The 19,550-nt window shown below is 40.2% G+C and overlaps 1 protein-coding gene across 3 annotated transcripts; it reads left to right on the top strand.

Annotated features, from left to right (window-relative positions):
• Window positions 1-10,475: 10,475 nt before the first annotated feature.
• On the top strand, window positions 10,476-17,568 carry EIF2B2 (eukaryotic translation initiation factor 2B subunit beta). 3 transcript variants are annotated; one of them, XM_016122578.2, is made up of 8 exons: window positions 10,476-10,707; window positions 10,823-10,943; window positions 11,095-11,243; window positions 12,129-12,292; window positions 12,913-13,008; window positions 13,614-13,751; window positions 14,766-14,832; window positions 16,575-17,568. In XM_016122578.2, the coding sequence occupies exons 1-8, from the start codon at window positions 10,545-10,547 to the stop codon at window positions 16,586-16,588; spliced, it is 912 nt and encodes a 303-aa protein (XP_015978064.1). In that variant the 5' UTR covers window positions 10,476-10,544; the 3' UTR covers window positions 16,589-17,568. The 3 variants fall into 3 exon arrangements, with proteins under 3 accessions (XP_015978064.1, XP_015978063.1, XP_015978062.1); XM_016122577.2 differs by having other exon boundaries at window positions 16,102-16,608; XM_016122576.2 differs by having other exon boundaries at window positions 10,477-10,707; window positions 16,045-16,604.
• Window positions 17,569-19,550: the final 1,982 nt, after the last annotated feature.

Consider the following 19,550-nt stretch of genomic DNA (forward strand, 5'->3'; position numbering starts at 1 on the left):
AATGGGGAGTTAGTGTTCAAGGGTACAGAGTTTCAGTTTAGGAAGATGAAAAGAATTCTAGAGATGGATGGTAGATGGTTGCACAACAATGTGAATATATTTAATGCCTCTAAACTGTACATTTAAAAATGGTTAAAATGGTAAATTTTACATTATATGTATTTTAATATAATAAAAAAAGAGGTCATAGGGAAATACGTCAAAATGTTCGTAATGAATACTTCTGAGTAAAGGGATTATGAACGATCTTTTTAGTTTCCAACATTTGCCCCTGGTAAATGAGATTTTTTTGTTTGTTGTTTGTTTTAAGGAAGCTTGCTCCAGGATCTCCCAGATGTATGCGGGGGTGGGGGAGGGGAGAGAGGCTCCGTCCAGCTGCAGCTGGAAATGAGGGGAGAAGCACAGCCTTCTGGGGTGGACTGGCTTGGAGAAGGCTTGGGGTCTCCCCTAAGCTCTCTCTCCTGCTTGCTGGCCTCTCTCTCTACCTTTTCTTCACACTGCAGTCCTGGCCCAGGGGCCTTTCTGCAGGAACAGGACAGTCACTAGATTGAAAGGGCTGCCCCAGTCCTAGTGGGAATGTAGGCTCAGGGCTTTCTCAGACGGTCAGTACCCAAGACGCCTTCGCCTTCCCCGCTGCTGCTGCTCCGCCCCAGCCCAGCTGCAAAAACAACAGCCCATACCCAAAGCCCTGTGATTGCAGCCCAGAGTGGAGCCTCAGTGTGCAGTGGAAAGAGTGGAGATGGGCCCTGCCAGCCATAAACAGACCTACGGGCAGGGGTGCTGTCGGGAGGTTGGAGGATCCCCTCTTGTTCTCCTGGGAAACCTGGCTCTACGGTGTGCAGGAAAGGGCTTGGGGAGGCCTGGGGAACTGAGGGCCAACTTTGCCAGTGGCCTCCCTGACTCCCTGGGGACTTTGGAGGGTGGGGGCGGAGAGGGGAAGGAAGTCAATCCACTTGGGAACCTGCTGAGCCAAGCCGTGGGCAGGAGGCGGCACCACCGTGGCTCCCAGGCAGGCCAGGGCCAAGGCTTTCCCACGGGTGTGACTGGGCTCTGCGGAGCCATCCACTCCAGGCTAGGGCCTGTGAGCCCTGGATGGTTTCTGTCTTCCCTTTAGTGGGTAGAGGTTGGCAGGAGCAATTCAGAACCCAGCAGAACTCTTTCCTGTCCACCCTCTGATGCCATCAGGTGCATACTGGGCATCCAAGCAAGGCCAGCACACAGCTCTCAGAAGCCTGCCATTCGGCTTTGTTAGCATCAGCTCTAGTCTCATCACTGGCTCCTTACTCATGAGATAGGGTAGGGACACAGAGCTTATATCCCCAAGATCCAGAAGGTCTGAGACTGGTGAAAGCCTGGCCCCTGTTTGACCCCTGAAGGCCATTCCTCCCACTTTAAAACAAAGGGTATGGATGTTGTGGCATTAGGAGGCACCATGTAAGTCTCTGGAGACAAACAAACCTGGCTAGAACCTGAACTCTGACCCACTAGCTGTGTGACACAGTGTGTCACTCCACCTCTATGATCTTCAGTTTCCTACACTGTATAGTGAAGTTTACATTTACCTTGTAGAGTCCGGAAGGTTTAATATATATTAAGTCTCTGGTACAATATAGGTGCTTACTAAGTGGAGGATACTGTGTTTTCTTATCACTCAAGCCCCCAAAAGTGAAATTAGCTGAGATTGGAAAGACCCTCCTGATCTTAGTTCTCAGCTTCTCCCCACCTGCTATGTTCTGCATGATGCAGAACTCATGCTTGAAAAATCCTCTACCTTTTTGTTTTCCACTCTGGTCAGAAACCAATTAATCAAACTATCCTCTGAAGTTAGACAATGACTGTCTATTGTTAGGGAAGTTCCTGGCCACAGGCATCAAACCAGAGATAGAAACTATTCTGAGGGGGGAGCCAGATGGGAGGGGGTGAGCCTTGGGCTTCTGGGAGCCATCAGCAGCCTCTGTTTGCAAAGATAGTCGCTGAGTATCACTTTTGCACCAAGAATTGTGAAAAGCTAGCTGCTCAGGTCATAGGCTTCCCGACTGGGCTGCCCCCATCTTGCAAGGTCTGTTGCTGTTCTGAATGCTCTCAGGTAGCTACAATAACTGATTCATTCTTAAAACAGAGGCCCTATGGAAATAAATCTGGCATTATTTGTCTCTGGATTATCTACTCTTCAAAATCACAACCAGATCCTTATTAACTACATCGAATCACCTTTTATGGAGATTAAAAATAAAAATTCCCTTGGTTATGGAATGGGTATCCAGATCTGCTACTTCAACGATCGTACACAGCAGTACAATGTCTCTAAACCTTTGAGATTATGCCCTTTTATCACATGTCACTCTTACCTCCACTGACAGACAAGTTGGGAGAGGTAGACCTAAGATCTGAACTGAGATCTATATGACTTCCAAACCCAAGCTTTTCAACAGTTTAACACTCAACTTCATTGCTCTATAGACTAGAGGATAACCAGCTAGTGGGCCTTGGTCTCCTCACTTTTTTTTTTTTTTTGTAATTATAAACTATTTGTTTTTGTCTACTTATGTGCTTAGGACAATTCTCACTTAGGATAAACCTATCAAGTATGGAATAAGTTATATCTTGACCAGAACCAGCCAATCTCATAGAGCCATTTAGAGACCAAAAGAGATAAGGAATATAAAAATCTCTATCTAAAAAGCAAATCCTCTAAGTGTAAAGGATGATACTCTTTATTATTATTGAGTTTCCCCTAGTATAGGGTTTGTTTTTCAATACGCTATATGATGCTCGGTATAAAGATGCCCAATAAATATGTTACATACTAAATATGTTGCTCTATGAAGAGCAACTGTAAATAAACAATCTTAATAATAATAGGGTAGTATTTTTTTCCTAATCACATGCCCTGATACCATTACCTGTGTCTGTCATTAGGATTTCCTTCCAAATTCCTAGCAATTGACTGTGCTCAAGTGGCAGGGAATTTCAAGAATAGAGACAGATTCCACAAAAAATATAAATCCACATTTAGACCAAGATTAGCTTCCAATGTAGCAGAATCAGTCAACTTATAACAAACTCCTACCTTGGTTAAAAATAGGGCTGGGCTCCCAGGAAGACAAGAGAAACTTAGTCAAGGCTCTAGCAACTCAAAAAGTTAGGCCAAAGGGGAATTTGTTGAGAAGTCCAAGGGCAGTCTACCTCCAGGCCTGGCTAGATCTAAGGGCCTACATCAGCTCATTTCAAATTAATTTATTTGCTCTTTCTCTCACTCTAGAACTTTGCTCTGTTTGCTTCTGCTTCTCCTGGAGGAGTTACCTGCCTTTCTCCCTCAGACAAGCTTTCTCTATGAGGCAGAAAAGCTGGCCACTCACAGACCCAAACCAACTTCCTACAGCAGATGATCTAAAGGAGAAAAGCCTGCTTTCTTCTGGGGTCTGTATAGCAAGTCACAGGGAAGACTGAATGGCTTTGTACAACCAATCCGCTTGGAAGTGGGGTTACTGACCCCAATGACTGACCAGACCTGAGTGGTGTGGCATCCCAGTGACAAGGGGCCACTTGAGACATCAGGAGACCCTGGGATTGACAGTTTCACCTGAATGCCATGGGATGAGGAGGGGCAATTCCCAAAGGAAAGGGAGTGTGCACACAGACAAAAACAACAGGTGTCCACTACAATAGCACTTGTTCTCAGGTTGCGTAGAGACATGATTTATCCACCAAAACAATCAGAGAAGGATAAAAACAGTATAACGTTCACATGCCCAAGCATTGAGTCAAAGTCTTTCAGGAAAAGGAAATGATCCGATGGCCTAAAGGAGATTCTTTAGAACAGGGGGAGAAAGACACAAATATTTCAGTCAGTCTCCCTTCCTCCAGTTGAGAATTATCATCAAAATCACCTCATTCTCCAAATGTTTGGAAACTATGATTTGAAATTATGCTGATAATTGAATTTTTGAAGTTGGGACACTTAGGGAAAATCTGAAAGATATGGTCAACATAATCATGCTCCTGGTTGAGAGAATGAATCTGATGAAGGATTTCTTATTTTTCTACTTTTTCTTACAAATAACTTTAAAAAATTATAAATGGGATGTGTTTATTGTAGAAATTTTGGAAAATAAATAATAGTACACAAAAGAAAATAAAAATCACTCTTGTATTTGTTTGGATTAGATGTGACTGCAAGTGATAGAAACCCCAGAATAACTGGCTTAAACAAGACAAGTTCATTTTGCATACGGCTACATGAAGTGCCAATGTCTAGGCTGGTATGGGAGTTCTGCTTTAGAGAGGCCTCAGGAGTAAAAGTTCTACTCCTTACAGCTCCCTGCTCTGCCATCCCTGCATCCTCAGAGTGGCCCGCATCCTTATCATCTAAGCTGGTGGACAAAGAGAAAGGGATAAAGAAGCCAAGGACCCATGCCAGCTATTTCCTAGGGAAGGTTCTCAGAAGCAGCAACACAACACTTTCACACCATCTCATTGGTAAGAATGTAGTCACATGGCCACATCTACCCACTGGGAAGACTGAGAAATGTCTTTATTCTGGGTGGCTATGTGTCCAGTTAAAACTCTATTACTATAGAAGAGTGACTTTAGAGGCCATTAGGGGTCTCTGATAAACCTGTAACCCCAATAGCTAGAGATAGTGTATATCTCTTGATATAAACCATTTATACACACACATATCTACACACCCACCCATACCTAGAGATAGATATAGATACAGTATATAGATATAGATATCTGTGGTATACTATATGTATATATGTAGATGTATGTATATGTGAACATATGGATGTATACATATTTATATATAATACATATGAATAACATAAATATATTTAAGTGAAATTGAAATCCCACCAAATATATTATCTTTGCATTCTCCTATTTTGAAAAGTTGCAGACTTTAAACAGTGTCTTTTATTTTCTATTTTAGCACTGTTATTTAACAATTATAGCCGAGTAGTGTAATGTAACGCTCTATAATTTTCTTTTAAATAGATGTTTTTATTTTATAAATTCTAGTTTATGAAGTTTTTGTTTAACTATTTATTTTGAAATAATTATAGATTAATAGGAAATTGAAAAGAGTGTATACCAAAGTCCCATGCACCCTTCCCCTTGCCTCCTCCAAAGGTAACATCTTATACAACTATAGTACAATATCGAAACCAAGATACTGACATTGGTAAAATCCACAGGGCTTACATTTCACCATTTAATACATGCACTTGTGTGTGTATCATTTTATCACGTGTAGCCTTGCATAACTATCATCACAATCAAGAGACTCAACTTCCTTGTATCACCACTTTATAGCCATACCCAATCCCATACCCCAACCCATCCCTAACCACTGGTAACCACTAATCTATTCTTTAGCTCTATTATAATTATGTTATTTCATTAACGTCACATAAATAGAATTACATATGTATACTTTTGGCATTGTCATTTTTCACTCAGCATAATTTCCTTGAGGTTCACCTAAGTTTTTGTACATATTGACAGTTTTTAAAATTTTTTAATTGCTGAACCATATTCCATGGTACAGATGTGCCATAGTTTGTTTAAACATTAACCAATTGGAGGAAATGTGGGTAGTTTCCAGTTTGGGGCTATTATAAATGAAGCTGCTATGAATGTTCATGTACAAGTTCCTATTTGGACACAAGTGCTCATTTCTCTAATAAATGACCAAGAGAGCAATTGCTGGGTTGTATTATAAATCTGTTTTTAGTTTTTAAAGAAACTCAAACTATTTCCCAGAGTGATTATACGCAACCTGCTTTTTAACTTAACAATATGTTGTCAACAATTCTCCATATCATTAAGCATTTTCTATGTCATTATTTTTCTAAAACATGATATTCCATTGTATGGCTGTACAATAATTTCCATACCGATTTCCTGATTTTGAATATTTAGAGATATTCATTATAAAGAATAAAGTAAAAAATATTATTGTGGACAAATCTTTGTATCTATTTCTGGCTACATCCTTAGGATAAGTTTCTACACATGGGGGGGCATGCTGGTTTAAAGAGTGTGAATGAACACTTCAAAGTCGTTTGTTATGTTTTCCGAAATGGCCATACTGAGAGGTGCTTCAATTTACAATCCACGGGAATATATGATACTTGGGCAAAGTTTCTAAAAATACTAATATTGCAACACAAATTGCAGTCAACAGTTGGTATACTTAATACATAAATAGATCTTACAAATCAACTGGAAAAAGATAAACACCCAATATCGACATGCCGCAAGCAACAGAAAACTCCAATGAAATTTATATAAACAATACAGAAATTTATTATTTTATATAACGAGAAGTCTAAATGTAGGGCAACTTCTGGATTTGCTGATTTCACACGATGACTTTAATAAAAGACACCACAGTACACAGACTAAAAGTGCAGGCTCTGAAGCCGGACTGCTGTGTTTATATCCCAGCTCTTCCACTTACTGAGTGTGTGACATTGAGCAAGTTACTTATCTCATTTATGACTTATGTTCCTCTTTTGAAAATGGTTATATTAAGCATACTATCTCATAAGGTCGTTATAAGGATGAAAAGAGTTAACATACATAAAATACCCATTAATTGTTGATATTATCAAGTCTAGTTTCTTTCTGTTTTTCTGTTCTGCCATTCTCAGCAATGTTAACTTTATCCTCAGTCTTGAGACTATTTGGTCACAAGATTACTGCGGTAACTCTAGGCATCAGATCCAAGAAGAATAAAGATAGAAGAGACTAAAGAAATCCCTTTAACATTTCTTATAATACTGGTTTGGTAACGATAAACTCCTTTAGCTTTTTCTTGTCTGGGAAGCTCTTTATTTGTCCTCAATTCTAAATGATAGCTTTGCTGAGAAGAGCAATCTTGGTTGTAAGTCCTTGCTTTTCATCACTTTGAAAATTTCATGCCCATTCTTTCTGTCCTGCAAAGTTTCTGTTGAGAAATCAACTGACAGTCTTACGGGAGCTCCCCTGCTGGCAACTGAACGCTTTTCTCTTGTGGCTTTTCATATTCTCTGACTTTAACCTTTGCCATTTTAATTATGATGTGCCTTGGTGTGGACCTCTTTGGGTTCATCTTGTTTAGGACTCTCTGAGCTTCCTGGGCCTGAATGTCTATTTCTTTTGCCAGATTAGGAAAGTTTTCTGTAATTATTTCTTCAAATAGATTTTCAAATCCTTGCTCTCTCCATCTTCTCCCCTTGGTGCAAATGTTATGCAAATCCTCTTATCATGCAAATGTTGTCCCAGAGGTCCTTTAAACTATCCTCATTTTTTTGATTCTTTTCAAAGGAGGTTATCTTTATAACCTTGGATTAGAAAAGGATTTTTTAAATTAAATACAAAGGTATTAACTATAAAAGAAAAAATACCATATTAAAACCAATCATTCTGTTAAGTCATCTCAAAGCAAGTAAAAAAATAAGAGAAAGTATAAGACAAATAACTGAAAAAGGTTAGTATTCAGAATACATAAAGAACTCCACAATATATTAGAAAAAAGAAATTTTAAGCCAAAAAAAAAGTAGGCCAAAGATACAAACATATTTCATAAAGAATAAAAAACAGTTGGCCAATAAACATGTGAAAAAAAGTGAACGACTTCTTAGTAATCAGGAAAAAAAATTAAAATCACAACAAGATAGTTTTGTATATTAATTTGATTCTCCAAAACTAAGATAGTTAATAATACCAAGTGTTGATAAGAATGTAGATCTGGAACTCTTTAACTCCCTCCAGACAGAGCATACATTGATTTAACCACTTTGGAAGATTAGCACAATGTGTAAAGTTGAACATTCATACAGCCCATGACTCAGCTGTTTCACTGGGTCACATAAGCTGATTCATCTTATGATGTTCCATTACAAGTGTGCCAAAATATACATGAGGATATTTATATTTTATATTACCCTCCCCCTGCCAACTGGAAACAACTCAAATATCTGTTGAAGGAAAATGAATACTTAAACTGTGGTATAGTTACACAATGTAATACTAGGCAGCAGTGAAAATGGGAGAACTACAGATACATGTAACAATTTCAGGAATGGCATAGTGAAAAGCAAGCTGTAGAAAATTATATTAATACCATCTGTAAAAAGACTCAAAAACAAGTAAAACTAAACAATATGTTGTTTAGGGATTATAAACATAAATACATTTTTAGAAAGCAAAGGGATATCAATCAAAATTTAGTTTAGTAGTATCCTTGGGTGTGGGAGAGGCAGGAAACTGGGGAAGAACACACATCGATGTGATGGTACTGGAAGTTAATTTGTTTTTTTTTTTCATGTATTACTTTATTTAAATTGTGATAAAATACATATAACATAAAATTTACCATTTTAACCCTTTTAAATGCGCAGTTCAGGCTTTAAGTACATTTACATTGTTGTGCGATGTAAGTGCACATCTCTCATCCACCATCCATATCTAGAACTCTTTTCATCTTATCAAACCAAAACTCCATACCCATTAAACAATAATTCAGCCCTCCTTCCAGTGCCTGACATCCGCCATACTACTTTAAGTGTCTATAAACCTGATAATTTTAATTTTTAAGTTGAGAAATGGACTCATGTGTGTTCATTTTGTTGTTATGCTTCATAACTTTCATATGTTATACATACATATATCATTTTATATGTATAAAATAGTATGTGCCTTATTTTTTAATGGTTTGATAGCTGAAAAAATAGAGAAAAATAATATCCAAAATTGGCTAGAACATGGTACTAGGAAGCATGTAAATTGATGCAATTTTTAAGACATTTTAAACTCAACACACAGTAAAATTGACAAATATGCCTTTTGGGAGCTATTGCATTTTTAATTTTGGTTTCTAATTATTCATTGTTAGTATAGAGACATATAATTGATTCTTTATGTTTTGGCCTTGTATCCTTGCTAAATTCAATTATTTGTTCTAAGAGGTTTTTTGTTATTTTCTATTCTTTGGGATTTTCTATGTAAATGATGATGATGATATCCTCTGTGAACAGGGATAGTTTTCTTTCTTTCCAATCTGAACGTTTTTAAAATTTCTTTTTCTTGCCTTATTGCAATGGCTAGGACTTTTGAGTGTTATGTTAAATAAGAATGGTTAGAATAGACATCCTTGCCTGTTCCTGATCTTAGGGAGAAAGCAGTCTTTTGCCATAAAGTATGATGTTTGGTGTAGGATTTTGTAGATGCCTTTTATCAAGTTGAAGACATTCCCTTCTATTTTAGTTTTGAGTTTTTATTAAATGGCTGAATTTGTCAAATGCTTCTTTTACCAACTGATATGATTATTTGGTTTTACTTTTCAGATTGTTAATATGATTTATTAAATTGCTTTTCAGATATTGAAACAGCTTTGCATTCCAGGTTAATTATTATGTATTATGTATTGCTGGATTATTTTGCTAATTTGTTGCAGATTTTTGCATCTGCTGTTCATGAGGGATACTGGTCTGTAGTTTTCTTGAACTATCTTTGTCTGATTTTGGCACTGATATATTGTTTCGGAGGGCAATTTGTCAATTGTAACAAGTCTTAAAAATGTGTGTGCCCAAGGATTCCACTTCTAAGAATTTAACTTAAGGAAACCATTGGAGAGTCTCATTATACACAGACTTGAGTTCAGACAGACTCTGGATTTAAATATAAACACATCCCTTTAGTAACTACTTAAATTCTGCGGCTCTGTTTCCTGATCTGCAAAATGAGGATAAAAGAACCTACCTCATAGAGTTGCATTACATAAGAAAATTCACACACAGTGCCCAACATTTAGTAAACTTTCAGTAAATGGTACCTCTTGAGATTATACTGCCTAGCCTCTGAAGTCTAAGTGGAAGGGTGTTATCTTTGCTCTCACATTAGTTCTCTTTGAATCTCTTTATTTTGGTCAGTATTCCGTCTCCTCATTCCTGATTCTACTAAATTGCTAGGCGCTGGGAATGCAAGGGCAAAAAAGACATGGTCCCTGCCCTCAAGAAGCTGAATCTGTTAAGAGAGGCACAAGCGCAAATGAACCAATAACATGTAATAAAACAGCGTGATAAAAGGGCAGCAGGCCTCGTATGCGCAACCTGAGCGTCTGTGTCAGGAGACGGAGGTAGGCACCAGGAAGGAAAGCGGCCACTTCTCCAGCGTAGCCGCAGGTCTTAGTGGCAGCGAAAGGGACTAGCTGTCCCCATGGCAACGGGACTAGCCACCCTCTGGAGGCCTCACGACTCACCTCTTCAGCGTCAGATGAGCCAGAAGAGGCCAGTTCGCTTCTCCTGCCCGAAGGCGCGCAGATTCCTGTTGAAACCGAACTGGAGCTCCACGTCTCTGATTGGCTCAGGCTCATGGAAGGGACGGGAGGTGGCAGCGAGGGGCGTGGCCTACCAACTCCAAAACTGGAGGTTTTTTTTTTTTTTTTTTTTTCCCCCCCCTCTCAGAGCGGAAGCCGACCTTGTCCGCCCCGGAAGTGCAATCCCGGAGGTCGTGCAGGTGTGGATTCCGCCGTGAAGGCGGCTTCTTTCGAGATGCCGGGAGCGGCTGCCAAGGGCTCGGAATTGTCCGAGAGGATCGAGAGTTTCGTGGAGGCCCTGAAGCGGGGCAGCGGGCGGCGCAGCTCCGAGGACATGGCCCGGGAGACCCTGGGGCTGCTGCGGTGGATCATCACGGACCACTGCTGGAGCAACGCAGGTAAGGCAGGCCTAGCTCCTTCGCGTCCCTCGCCACTTTCCACTCGCGATCCCCAGGCGGAAAGTCGCCCAGCCCCACCGTGCGTTTACTCTGCTCACCCTGTTTTGGACTGTAGGAGAGCTGATGGAATTGATCCGCAGAGAGGGCCGAAGGATGACGGCTGCGCAGCCCTCGGAGACCACCGTGGGCAACATGGTGCGGAGAGTGCTCAGGATCATTCGGGAGGAGTATGGCAGGTCAGGCCACGTCCTGGGCTCCGGTTTGGGCGGGGTGATGCCTTTTGCATGAGCTCCTCTCCTCGCTTGGAGACTTTATTGGAGCTGAACAGATTTTGTTACTTAAATCATCACACCTCCTTACTACCTCTCTGGGTCTTGTCGCCTCCAGACTCCACGGTCGCAGCGACGAGAGCGACCAACAGGAGTCCCTGCACAAACTCTTGACATCCGGAGGTCTGAACGAGGATTTCAGCTCCTATTATGCCCAACTCCAGTCTAATATCATTGAGGCGATTAATGAGCTGCTTGTGGAACTGGGTAAGAGTTCTGATCCCTAGGTAGATAGGACAGATTACGAAAAATGAGAGAACAACAGAAGACTCTGTTCATCAGCAGAGGCGGGAGATAACCAGTACTGTTGGTTCTCAGAGGTTTGTCCTCCATCCTGATTTGGAAGGATTGGAACAGGTGGGAGGACTAAGATAACCTCTAAATCTCCTTACTGACCAACCCTTTATCGACTGCAAATCCACTATGGCAGAGACCCTTTTAGGACAGAACTTTATTTCCATTTTTAAAATAAACTTCCTAAAACTATGCTTAATAGACCCTCATTCATTAAACTTTCTCTTGAATTTTTACACACACACACACACACACACACACACTACCATCCCTGTTGTCTTTGTGACTCAGCAGAGCTGCAGATACTCATTACAATCACAGCTCTCCAGGGGAGGAAGAAACTGGGTCTGTCAGTGCACTGAGGTGCTGTTTCCAAATTCCTTCCATATTTGTCTTCTGTGGCCTTCCTCTCAGGTGGAGGTGTTGTGGCCACTTCTTAGAAGAGTTTTTTTTTTTTTTGAGGGGGAGATGGGGAAGCTCTTTTTAAACCACTCTTAACACTTAAGGATTTTCTAAATTGGACCATTTCTTGCCCCAAATCATTGTCTTTGAAATCAGTTGTAAAGGAGCTGGTGTCATGGCAGGGTCAGAGCTTGGGACATAGAAGATCCCAGAGGAGCAGAGCTTTTTAAGAAAATGTGGCATTTCACATTCAGTTCATTAACCCTCTGTTGCAAGGGTCTGCAAGGTGGGCATTCTGTGTGATAGGCACACCTTCTCTTTTGTACTCTGTAATGTCTGTCATGATGTTACATGGCATTTTCATGTTATTCTTGTAAAATATGACTGTTGTTGCAGAAGGGACAACGGAGAACATTGCAGCTCAGGCTCTGGAGCACATCCACTCCAATGAGGTGATCATGACCATTGGCTTCTCGCGAACAGTAGAGGCCTTCCTCAGAGAAGCTGCCCGGGAGAGGAAATTCCATGTCATTGTGGCAGAGTGTGCTCCTTTCTGTCAGGTAGGGGGACTGCTGGAGTTGCTAAGAAAAAAAAGAATAAATAAAGGAGGAATAGATGAGCTCTGTGCTAACTTCTAATTGATAAGCAAGACATTGAGAAGATAAAGTAAAACATTACGGGAATTTTCAGGTAGTTCATCCTGTGAACATTCTTAAATAGTTGTTTAAGAAATTTGGGTGAACAGCTGGGTCCAAGAAAAGATAAATATTCATTCTTTGAGGAATCAAAATAGGGTAAATTATCATGGGGATAACTGATGTTTCATATGACCTCACACAATTCCTAGGTAAATAATAGGTCTCAAAAAAGGAAATAGACAAGGATGAGCCAGGAGCTATCTTGTCAGCTACATCTCATTATGCAAGCAAGTAGTATTTCGAGTTTTGTGGCTGCTCTAGTGCTACTGTGGAGTATTAAACATTTATTAGCTTCCCCTGGGCTTCCTTGCAGCTAACCAGAGAATACCTATCACAGACAGAAAATTGAATTAGTTATGTGTTGAAAATTGTGTGTCGAATATGCCCAGTATCGCAGAATTCCGCAGATACATTTACGTTTGAGAGCTCTTTCACTATCTCTCATTCTTTGTCCCAGCATCAACCTTTCTCTCCTATTGCAGGGTCATGAAATGGCAGTCAATTTGTCCAAAGCAGGTATTGAGACAACTGTCATGACTGATGCTGCCATTTTTGCTGTTATGTCAAGAGTCAACAAGGTGGGTGTATTTGGAGTTATGTTGAATTCATAAAGATTATACTTCTAAAATATTGATTTTTTTTACTCCCCATTATAATATCCATGAGAAGAGTTTCTAGCACCCTTTGAATGTATGTACTTGGAGCTTTTTAATCTATTAACTGAATTTCTTTTCCTTTTGTCTGTATCGTTGTTCTTCATTTGGAATAGCCTCTTTTTAGTTAAAGCATTGGAAGAATGAAGTAAGCTGAACATGTCAGCCGCTAGGGATCTGGTAGAGGGCTCCCCCTTTATGCTCAGAGGTGGGTAGTGAATGGATAGTGGTAGATAGAGAATGAGAAAGGTTCCCCTTATCTTGGGAGGTGTGACATATAGATTTCCAGAAGACAGGGCAAAACCCAGTAGATATCACAGTTTCCTGTCCTGTACTACATTCATTCTTTCCTTAGGAACCCACTTTTAAGCTAGAACTTGTGGTCCTAAACCTATAATCCCTTTCCCTCTACTGCTGTATGACCCCTCAGGTTGTCAAAGCTCAGGCTTGAGCATCCATGCTGTTGTCCCCAATGGCCCTTTTAAGGCTCTATCCCCAGGATGGCTCAGATTTTTCTTCTTGTCCCAAAGGTGATCATTGGCACAAAGACCATTCTGGCCAATGGTGCCCTGAGAGCTGTGACAGGAACTCACACTCTAGCATTGGCAGCGAAACATCATTCCACCCCACTCATCGTCTGTGCTCCTATGTTCAAGCTCTCCCCACAGGTATGTGTGTCTGTCTCTAAACAACAGAGAGAAGGAAGCCAAAGTAGGCTTGATCTCTAGGCCTTCAACCTACTCACTCTGGAACTTTTCTTTATCTTCATTTACTCAATAGATTAGATCTACTGGCGGCTGGAAAAGCCACAGAAGTCTTGATCCAAGAAAAATACTGATATTTATAATCTGTCAGATTTAAGAAGTCCAGATTGTAAGGTCAGGACAATACATAGTTGGGAAAGGCCCTTCATTTACATTGCTTCCACTCTTCATGACCCTGAGCATTTCTGAAAATGCCAAGCAAGTTAAAACTAGGAACATAAAAATTGTTTTATTTGTCATTGTTCCAGCATCTGTCCTCTGCAACCTACATACAAGCAATTACTAAGTGAAGAGTCATTTTATTAGTGGTAGAAGCTATTTGCTTTGGAAATATCTAGGTCTTTTTTTAAATTGAGGTATAATTCACACAACATGCAATTAACCATTTTAAAATGTTCACTTCAGTGGCATTTACATTCACAGCATTGTGCAACTGCTACTTTCTAGTTTCAAAATTTTCATCATCCCAGAAAAATACTCTGTACCCATTAAGTTAATTAATCACTCCCTCTTTCCCGTCTGCCCCATCTCCTAGTAATCCTTAATCTATTTTCCGTCTCTATGGGTTTGCTCATTTGGGGTGTTTCATGTAAAAGGAATACAATATGTACCCTTTTGTTTATGACCTCTTTCACTTAGCATATTGTTTTTGAGGTTCGTCTGAATTATTGCACAATGCTTTGTGTCTTTTTTATGTCTGAATTCCACTGTATAGGTATACCACAATATGTATTTACCTGTTGATAGGCATTTGGGTTATTTCTACCTCTCAGCTTTTATGAATAATGCTGTTGTAAGCATATATGTACATGTTTCTGTGTGGACATATGTTTTTATTTCTCTTGGGTGTATTTCCGGAAATATAATTGTTGAGTCTCTTCTTTTTTTTTTTTTTTTTCAATTTTTTTTCTTTTCTAGTTTCCCAATGAAGAAGATTCATTTCACAAGTTTGTGACTCCTGAAGAAGTCCTGCCCTTCACAGAAGGTACAGAAGTGTGTGTGTGTGTGTGTGTGTGTGTATGCATGAGTGTGTGTTTTGGTCTTTTTGTTTTGTTTTGGTGGTCATTGGGATTGAATGCTGCCAGGTTGTACTTTTAATAGTGCTTTTGTGGGCATTGCTCTCTTTAGCAGCTTAGAGTGCCTAGAGACCTGCTGTAGTTCAGGTTAACTTTGTTCTGAAACTAATATATTTTAGCTGAATTATTGGGGCCATGGTGGGTTGGATCACTCAGCATTGACTGGGTTTAGCTTTGCACGTTGTTCGAGACACAGGCAACAATCCAGTGGGAAAATGTCCTTGTTTTCATTTGCTTTAGGGAGTCATTTTGGTGACATGGCTGCCAAAGAAGGCAGGCTATGAAATGTTCCTACTTATAAAACTAACCTGTAACCTGCATAACTTTGCATGTTGGGTCCTTTTCTTTGACTTCTAAAGGCAGCAGAGCCTCATAAATTGTTTAACATGGCCTTAAACTCTCTGGGAGCAAAGCGTAGTACTTGGGTTGCTAAGTCTTCTTGAAAGTTGAATAACTTCATTCATTCATTCATTTAAACATTCATTCTGTTAGAAATATTTCTGTCTGTTGAGCACCCACTGTGTACCCAGCACTATTGTAGTGACCAATACGGCTAGGTCCTGCTCCCATAGAGCTTACATACTATTGCAGAAGATGGAGAAGAACATGTCAAGTCATTGGATGTTTTAGGAAAAAGAAAATGAGGACAGTGAGATGGAAAATGGCTAGTTTGGGGAAGGGTCTTGATGAGACAATATTTCAGCTGAGTTCTAAATGAATAGAGCCTGCCACGTGAAGATGAACGGGTTTTCCAGGCGTTGGTGCAAAGGGCCTGAGTTGGGTACATGCTTAGCCAGTTGGAAAAAGATGGCCATATGGCTGGAGACTAATGAGCAGCGGGGAGAATGGTATGAATTGTAATTAGTGCAGTGCGGTGGGAAGGGGCTAGATCTTGAAGGATGTTGGTCAAGTTTGAATTCTATTCTAATGGCTATGGAAAGGCATTGGAAAGTTTTAAGTAGGGAGTATCATGATCTAAAGTCATCTCTTCTGGTTTGCATTTTGCTGCAGCTTCCCCTCCCTGAGGCAGGAAGTATGCCTGCATTGTTGAGACTATATACTACGTACTCATTAGACCAGGATCGTTAGTTTTATCTTTAGCACATATGATTGCTTTACAGGAGACATTCTGGAGAAGGTCAGTGTTCATTGTCCTGTGTTTGACTACGTCCCCCCAGAGCTCATTACCCTCTTTATCTCCAACATTGGTGGGAATGCACCTTCCTACATCTACCGCCTGATGAGTGAACTCTACCATCCTGATGATCATGTCCTATGACACCAGTCATCCTAAGTAGAAGCCGCTTAGATGAACACAATGGAGAGGAGACTTCAGTGCCACTGCCGAATGCACCTTCCACGTAATGGGGGAGTGAACTGAAGTCAGCCTAAAAAAAAATCCATTTCCTGCCTTTTTAATCATCCCATAACAAGGACATATCTGGGACTGTTTTTTTTTTTTTTTTTTTGCCTTTCAGGTCTTAACGGAGTAACAGGGCTTGACCTATTCATTCTGGACCTTCTTGGTGACCTATGGCGTTTGTTTCGGGAACTTAAACTTTCTGGTTCAGTGGTGTGTTAAACATAACAAAGAATAAGCTTGCTAGGATACATGTTTTTGCTCAGAAATGTCTACCATACCTTTTCGTAGGTTGTGCCAATTAAAACTGCATGAAGGTTCCTGAGTTGGTTTATTTTTGTTCTGCTCTGATTGAACTGCCTGAAACAGCAGCAGCAGAGCCCTTTTCATGTTTTCATAGAGGGCTGAAGTTAGAGGTAAGTCTAAAACAGAAAAGTACAACTGAGAGTACAGTTTTCTTTATAATTCACTGGAAATGGTCCCAAACAACTTGTAATCTAAGACTGACTGGTTCCAGAGCTTCTCTGATCATCAAAATCATCTGGAAGCTTAAAAAAAATAAATACTCAGACTCCATCCCAGATCCACTACATCTGATCTCTGGGGTGACATCTGTCTAAAGCTCCTCAGAAAAGGACCCTCTCATGTACTGTTAATAGGACTATAAACTGGTACAATCTTTTCTAGAGCAGTTTTGAACCTGCACTTCTAGAATTATTTGTACAAGCATACAAAGATACAGATGAGACTGTCCATTGTAGCAGCTGTAATGTCAAGGCCTAAGTGTTCAGCAGTAACATTTTGTATTCTGTTAATTAAAAGCAAGAAAGGTTTTTAAATAAGTATGACATAACAGGGAACATTATGTATCTACTGCAATAGAAGTTTCAAAAGGGTGGCTTGAGGGCAGTGTCTGGATTTTGGCTGATTCACACAGTGTTTAATTTGAACTAGTTACCAATATTTAAAAATCTGGAGATTGCACATTAAACGAATTTGCATTTCTTGCTTCCCTTGAGAACTCAGAAGATTTAGCGATCTGGACCCACATTCCCGAATGGCAGCAGTTGGCTAGAGTTGGGTAGCTTCTGATTCCATTAGTTGGAAAACCTCTAGTTTTCTGAAGTTCCTCCCAGGTCCATTAACTTATTTATCTTACCTGCCTAACCCCTGTAGGCATTTGATTTGTTATCCTTGTGTTAATGAATGGGATAGAATTGTAAGGAAGTCCATTTTATATTTTGTTCATTAAAAACAAATGGGGGTGGGGGAAGCTACAGAGCAATATGCATAATATGACCCTTCATTAAAGCAAAACATGTACATGCAGAGGATAAAAGTCTGGAAGAATAACACCAAACAGAGGCAAGCAGGAGGACCTAATTTGATGTAGTATGTTTATATGTTGTTTCCATATTTTATGTGTAGTACTTTAGTAATTATGTTTTTAAAAAATCTCCCCAGGTAATCCACATGATTTGTGTATTTAGGAAGTACTGGTCTAAAGCAGAGGGCCAAGGCAGGCTTGGATGTGCAGGGGAACTCCCTAGAATGCTTGTCACAAAGGCCACCCTCCTGCCTAGGGTGTCTGTAGGGGGCAGAGGTGGAGGGAGGGAGCAGGGAATCTGCAAGTTTAACAAGCATCCCAAGGGGTTTTAACTGGTGATTCCATGACTACACTCTGATAAACACTGACCAGAAGCAGGCTATGACATCTACTCTGTTGATACCTTCTTGAGATAGATCTTTACTCTTATCTTCCGAGGGAGGGGAGAATCAAGATCTAGAGGGTGGGTCTTAAAGATTGAACTAAAAGTTCTATGACTCAGAAGATCCTGACGCACTAGGGCCTCAGTCTTAATTATTTCTCACAGCATCTAAGACCCCAGCTTTCTCAGTGAAGTGGCTTATAGCTAGCAATTATGAGCAATTGTCTCCTCTGAAGGCACCAATTCTAACAGCAGTTCACTTGGGTATAATTGTGTGGTCTGGAGTAAAAGCAGCAGTGAGTCAAGGAACTTTGTTTCTGGCTCCAAAAATGCTTTATGATACTTGTCCTTTGTGCATCTTAGTCTCTGGGTCTAAAATTAGCACCAATATCCTTCCCAGGCATAACTGAGATGGGTGAAGGTTACAAGGGTAGAGGCTCTGCCTCTTCCGTCAGCTCTTACAGTGACTAGAAGGACTTCATAAATGCATATTCTTTAGAATCTTTAGGGCCTCAAGTAAATCCCACAAACTATTTATATGCATTGTTTTTTTCTATTTCCCTTTCTCCCTTTTCCTATTAGGGAAAGTAAATATTAGAAAGGGAGAACCCAATCTGAACAGGGAGAAACTAGAGTTCCATCCTGACTTAACAGCCCGTCTTGTCAGCTTTTGTTTGGGCCTGCCTCCCTTCCCACCTTTGAGGCAGAACCCAGAAACTCTTTTAAAGAAGAACAAACCTGTTTTAGCTTGGAGAGAATTAAAAGAAAGAGGATTCCACAGATGTGAAAGGCTTCCTAAATATACTAAATAAACCAAGTTAGATAACTTAATACAGTTTGTAAAGACACTTTCCCACGGTTTATATCTTCCAGTTTGGGCGGAGGGCAGGAAAGGCACAATTCTTGGAACTCAAATAAGGAACAGAAATTCCTAATTTAGCCTCAGAAGAGAAGTCCCTGAAAAATACCAAGAAAAACTTAAGTGTAAAGTGATACCTCAAAGAAATAAATGTCAGTACCCATAGGATGGGTTTCACAGATGTGCTTCAAAACCATTTCTCAAAGCAATTGGTTGCATCGGTCTGGGTTAATACAGGCGGACAATCACACAGTTCGATTGTTGAGCTGTATGGCTCTATAATGCCAATATGTGGAACTCAGTACATCAGAACTGCTTTGCCCTATAGTACCAGATGTCGATGTAGTTATTGTGAAGGCCCCATACTATCCACCTGTCCTCGCAAAAACTCCCACTGCAGACATGCACCTAGTTGACACAAAGAAGCTATTTTGAAATGGGGTTTGAAAGTGTTTTATATCTGGCCTGTTTTGAATTATTCTTTCATTCTCCAAACAGCTGTTCTAGGATATTGTGCAATGGCTAAGCAATTATTAATAAAGAGCTAAGTCTAAGCTTTCAGTCTTCACAACACACAATGGAGAGCAGCTTTTGAGCCTAATGGCACTTGAAATGATGATTGCTTGGTGTTTGTAGTAAATACTGTGCTGAAAAGAAGGAACCTTTTAGTAGTGTTTTATCAGGCATGTTACATTTAGA

The sequence above is a fragment of the Rousettus aegyptiacus genome, unplaced genomic scaffold, assembly GCF_014176215.1.
Source record: "Rousettus aegyptiacus isolate mRouAeg1 unplaced genomic scaffold, mRouAeg1.p scaffold_m13_p_3, whole genome shotgun sequence".
NCBI classification, from domain to species: Eukaryota; Metazoa; Chordata; class Mammalia; order Chiroptera; family Pteropodidae; genus Rousettus; species Rousettus aegyptiacus.

Bases quoted from the DNA above. Each gene is read 5' to 3' on its own strand.
- EIF2B2 (XM_016122576.2), top strand. From the start codon at position 10,545: ATGCCGGGAGCGGCTGCCAAGGGCTCGGAATTGTCCGAGAGGATCGAG. The intron at 10,708-10,822 runs GTAAGGCAGGCC...TTTGGACTGTAG, and splicing joins CCACTGCTGGAGCAACGCAG to GAGAGCTGATGGAATTGATC. The intron at 14,833-16,044 runs GTACAGAAGTGT...ATTGCTTTACAG, and splicing joins AGTCCTGCCCTTCACAGAAG to GAGACATTCTGGAGAAGGTC.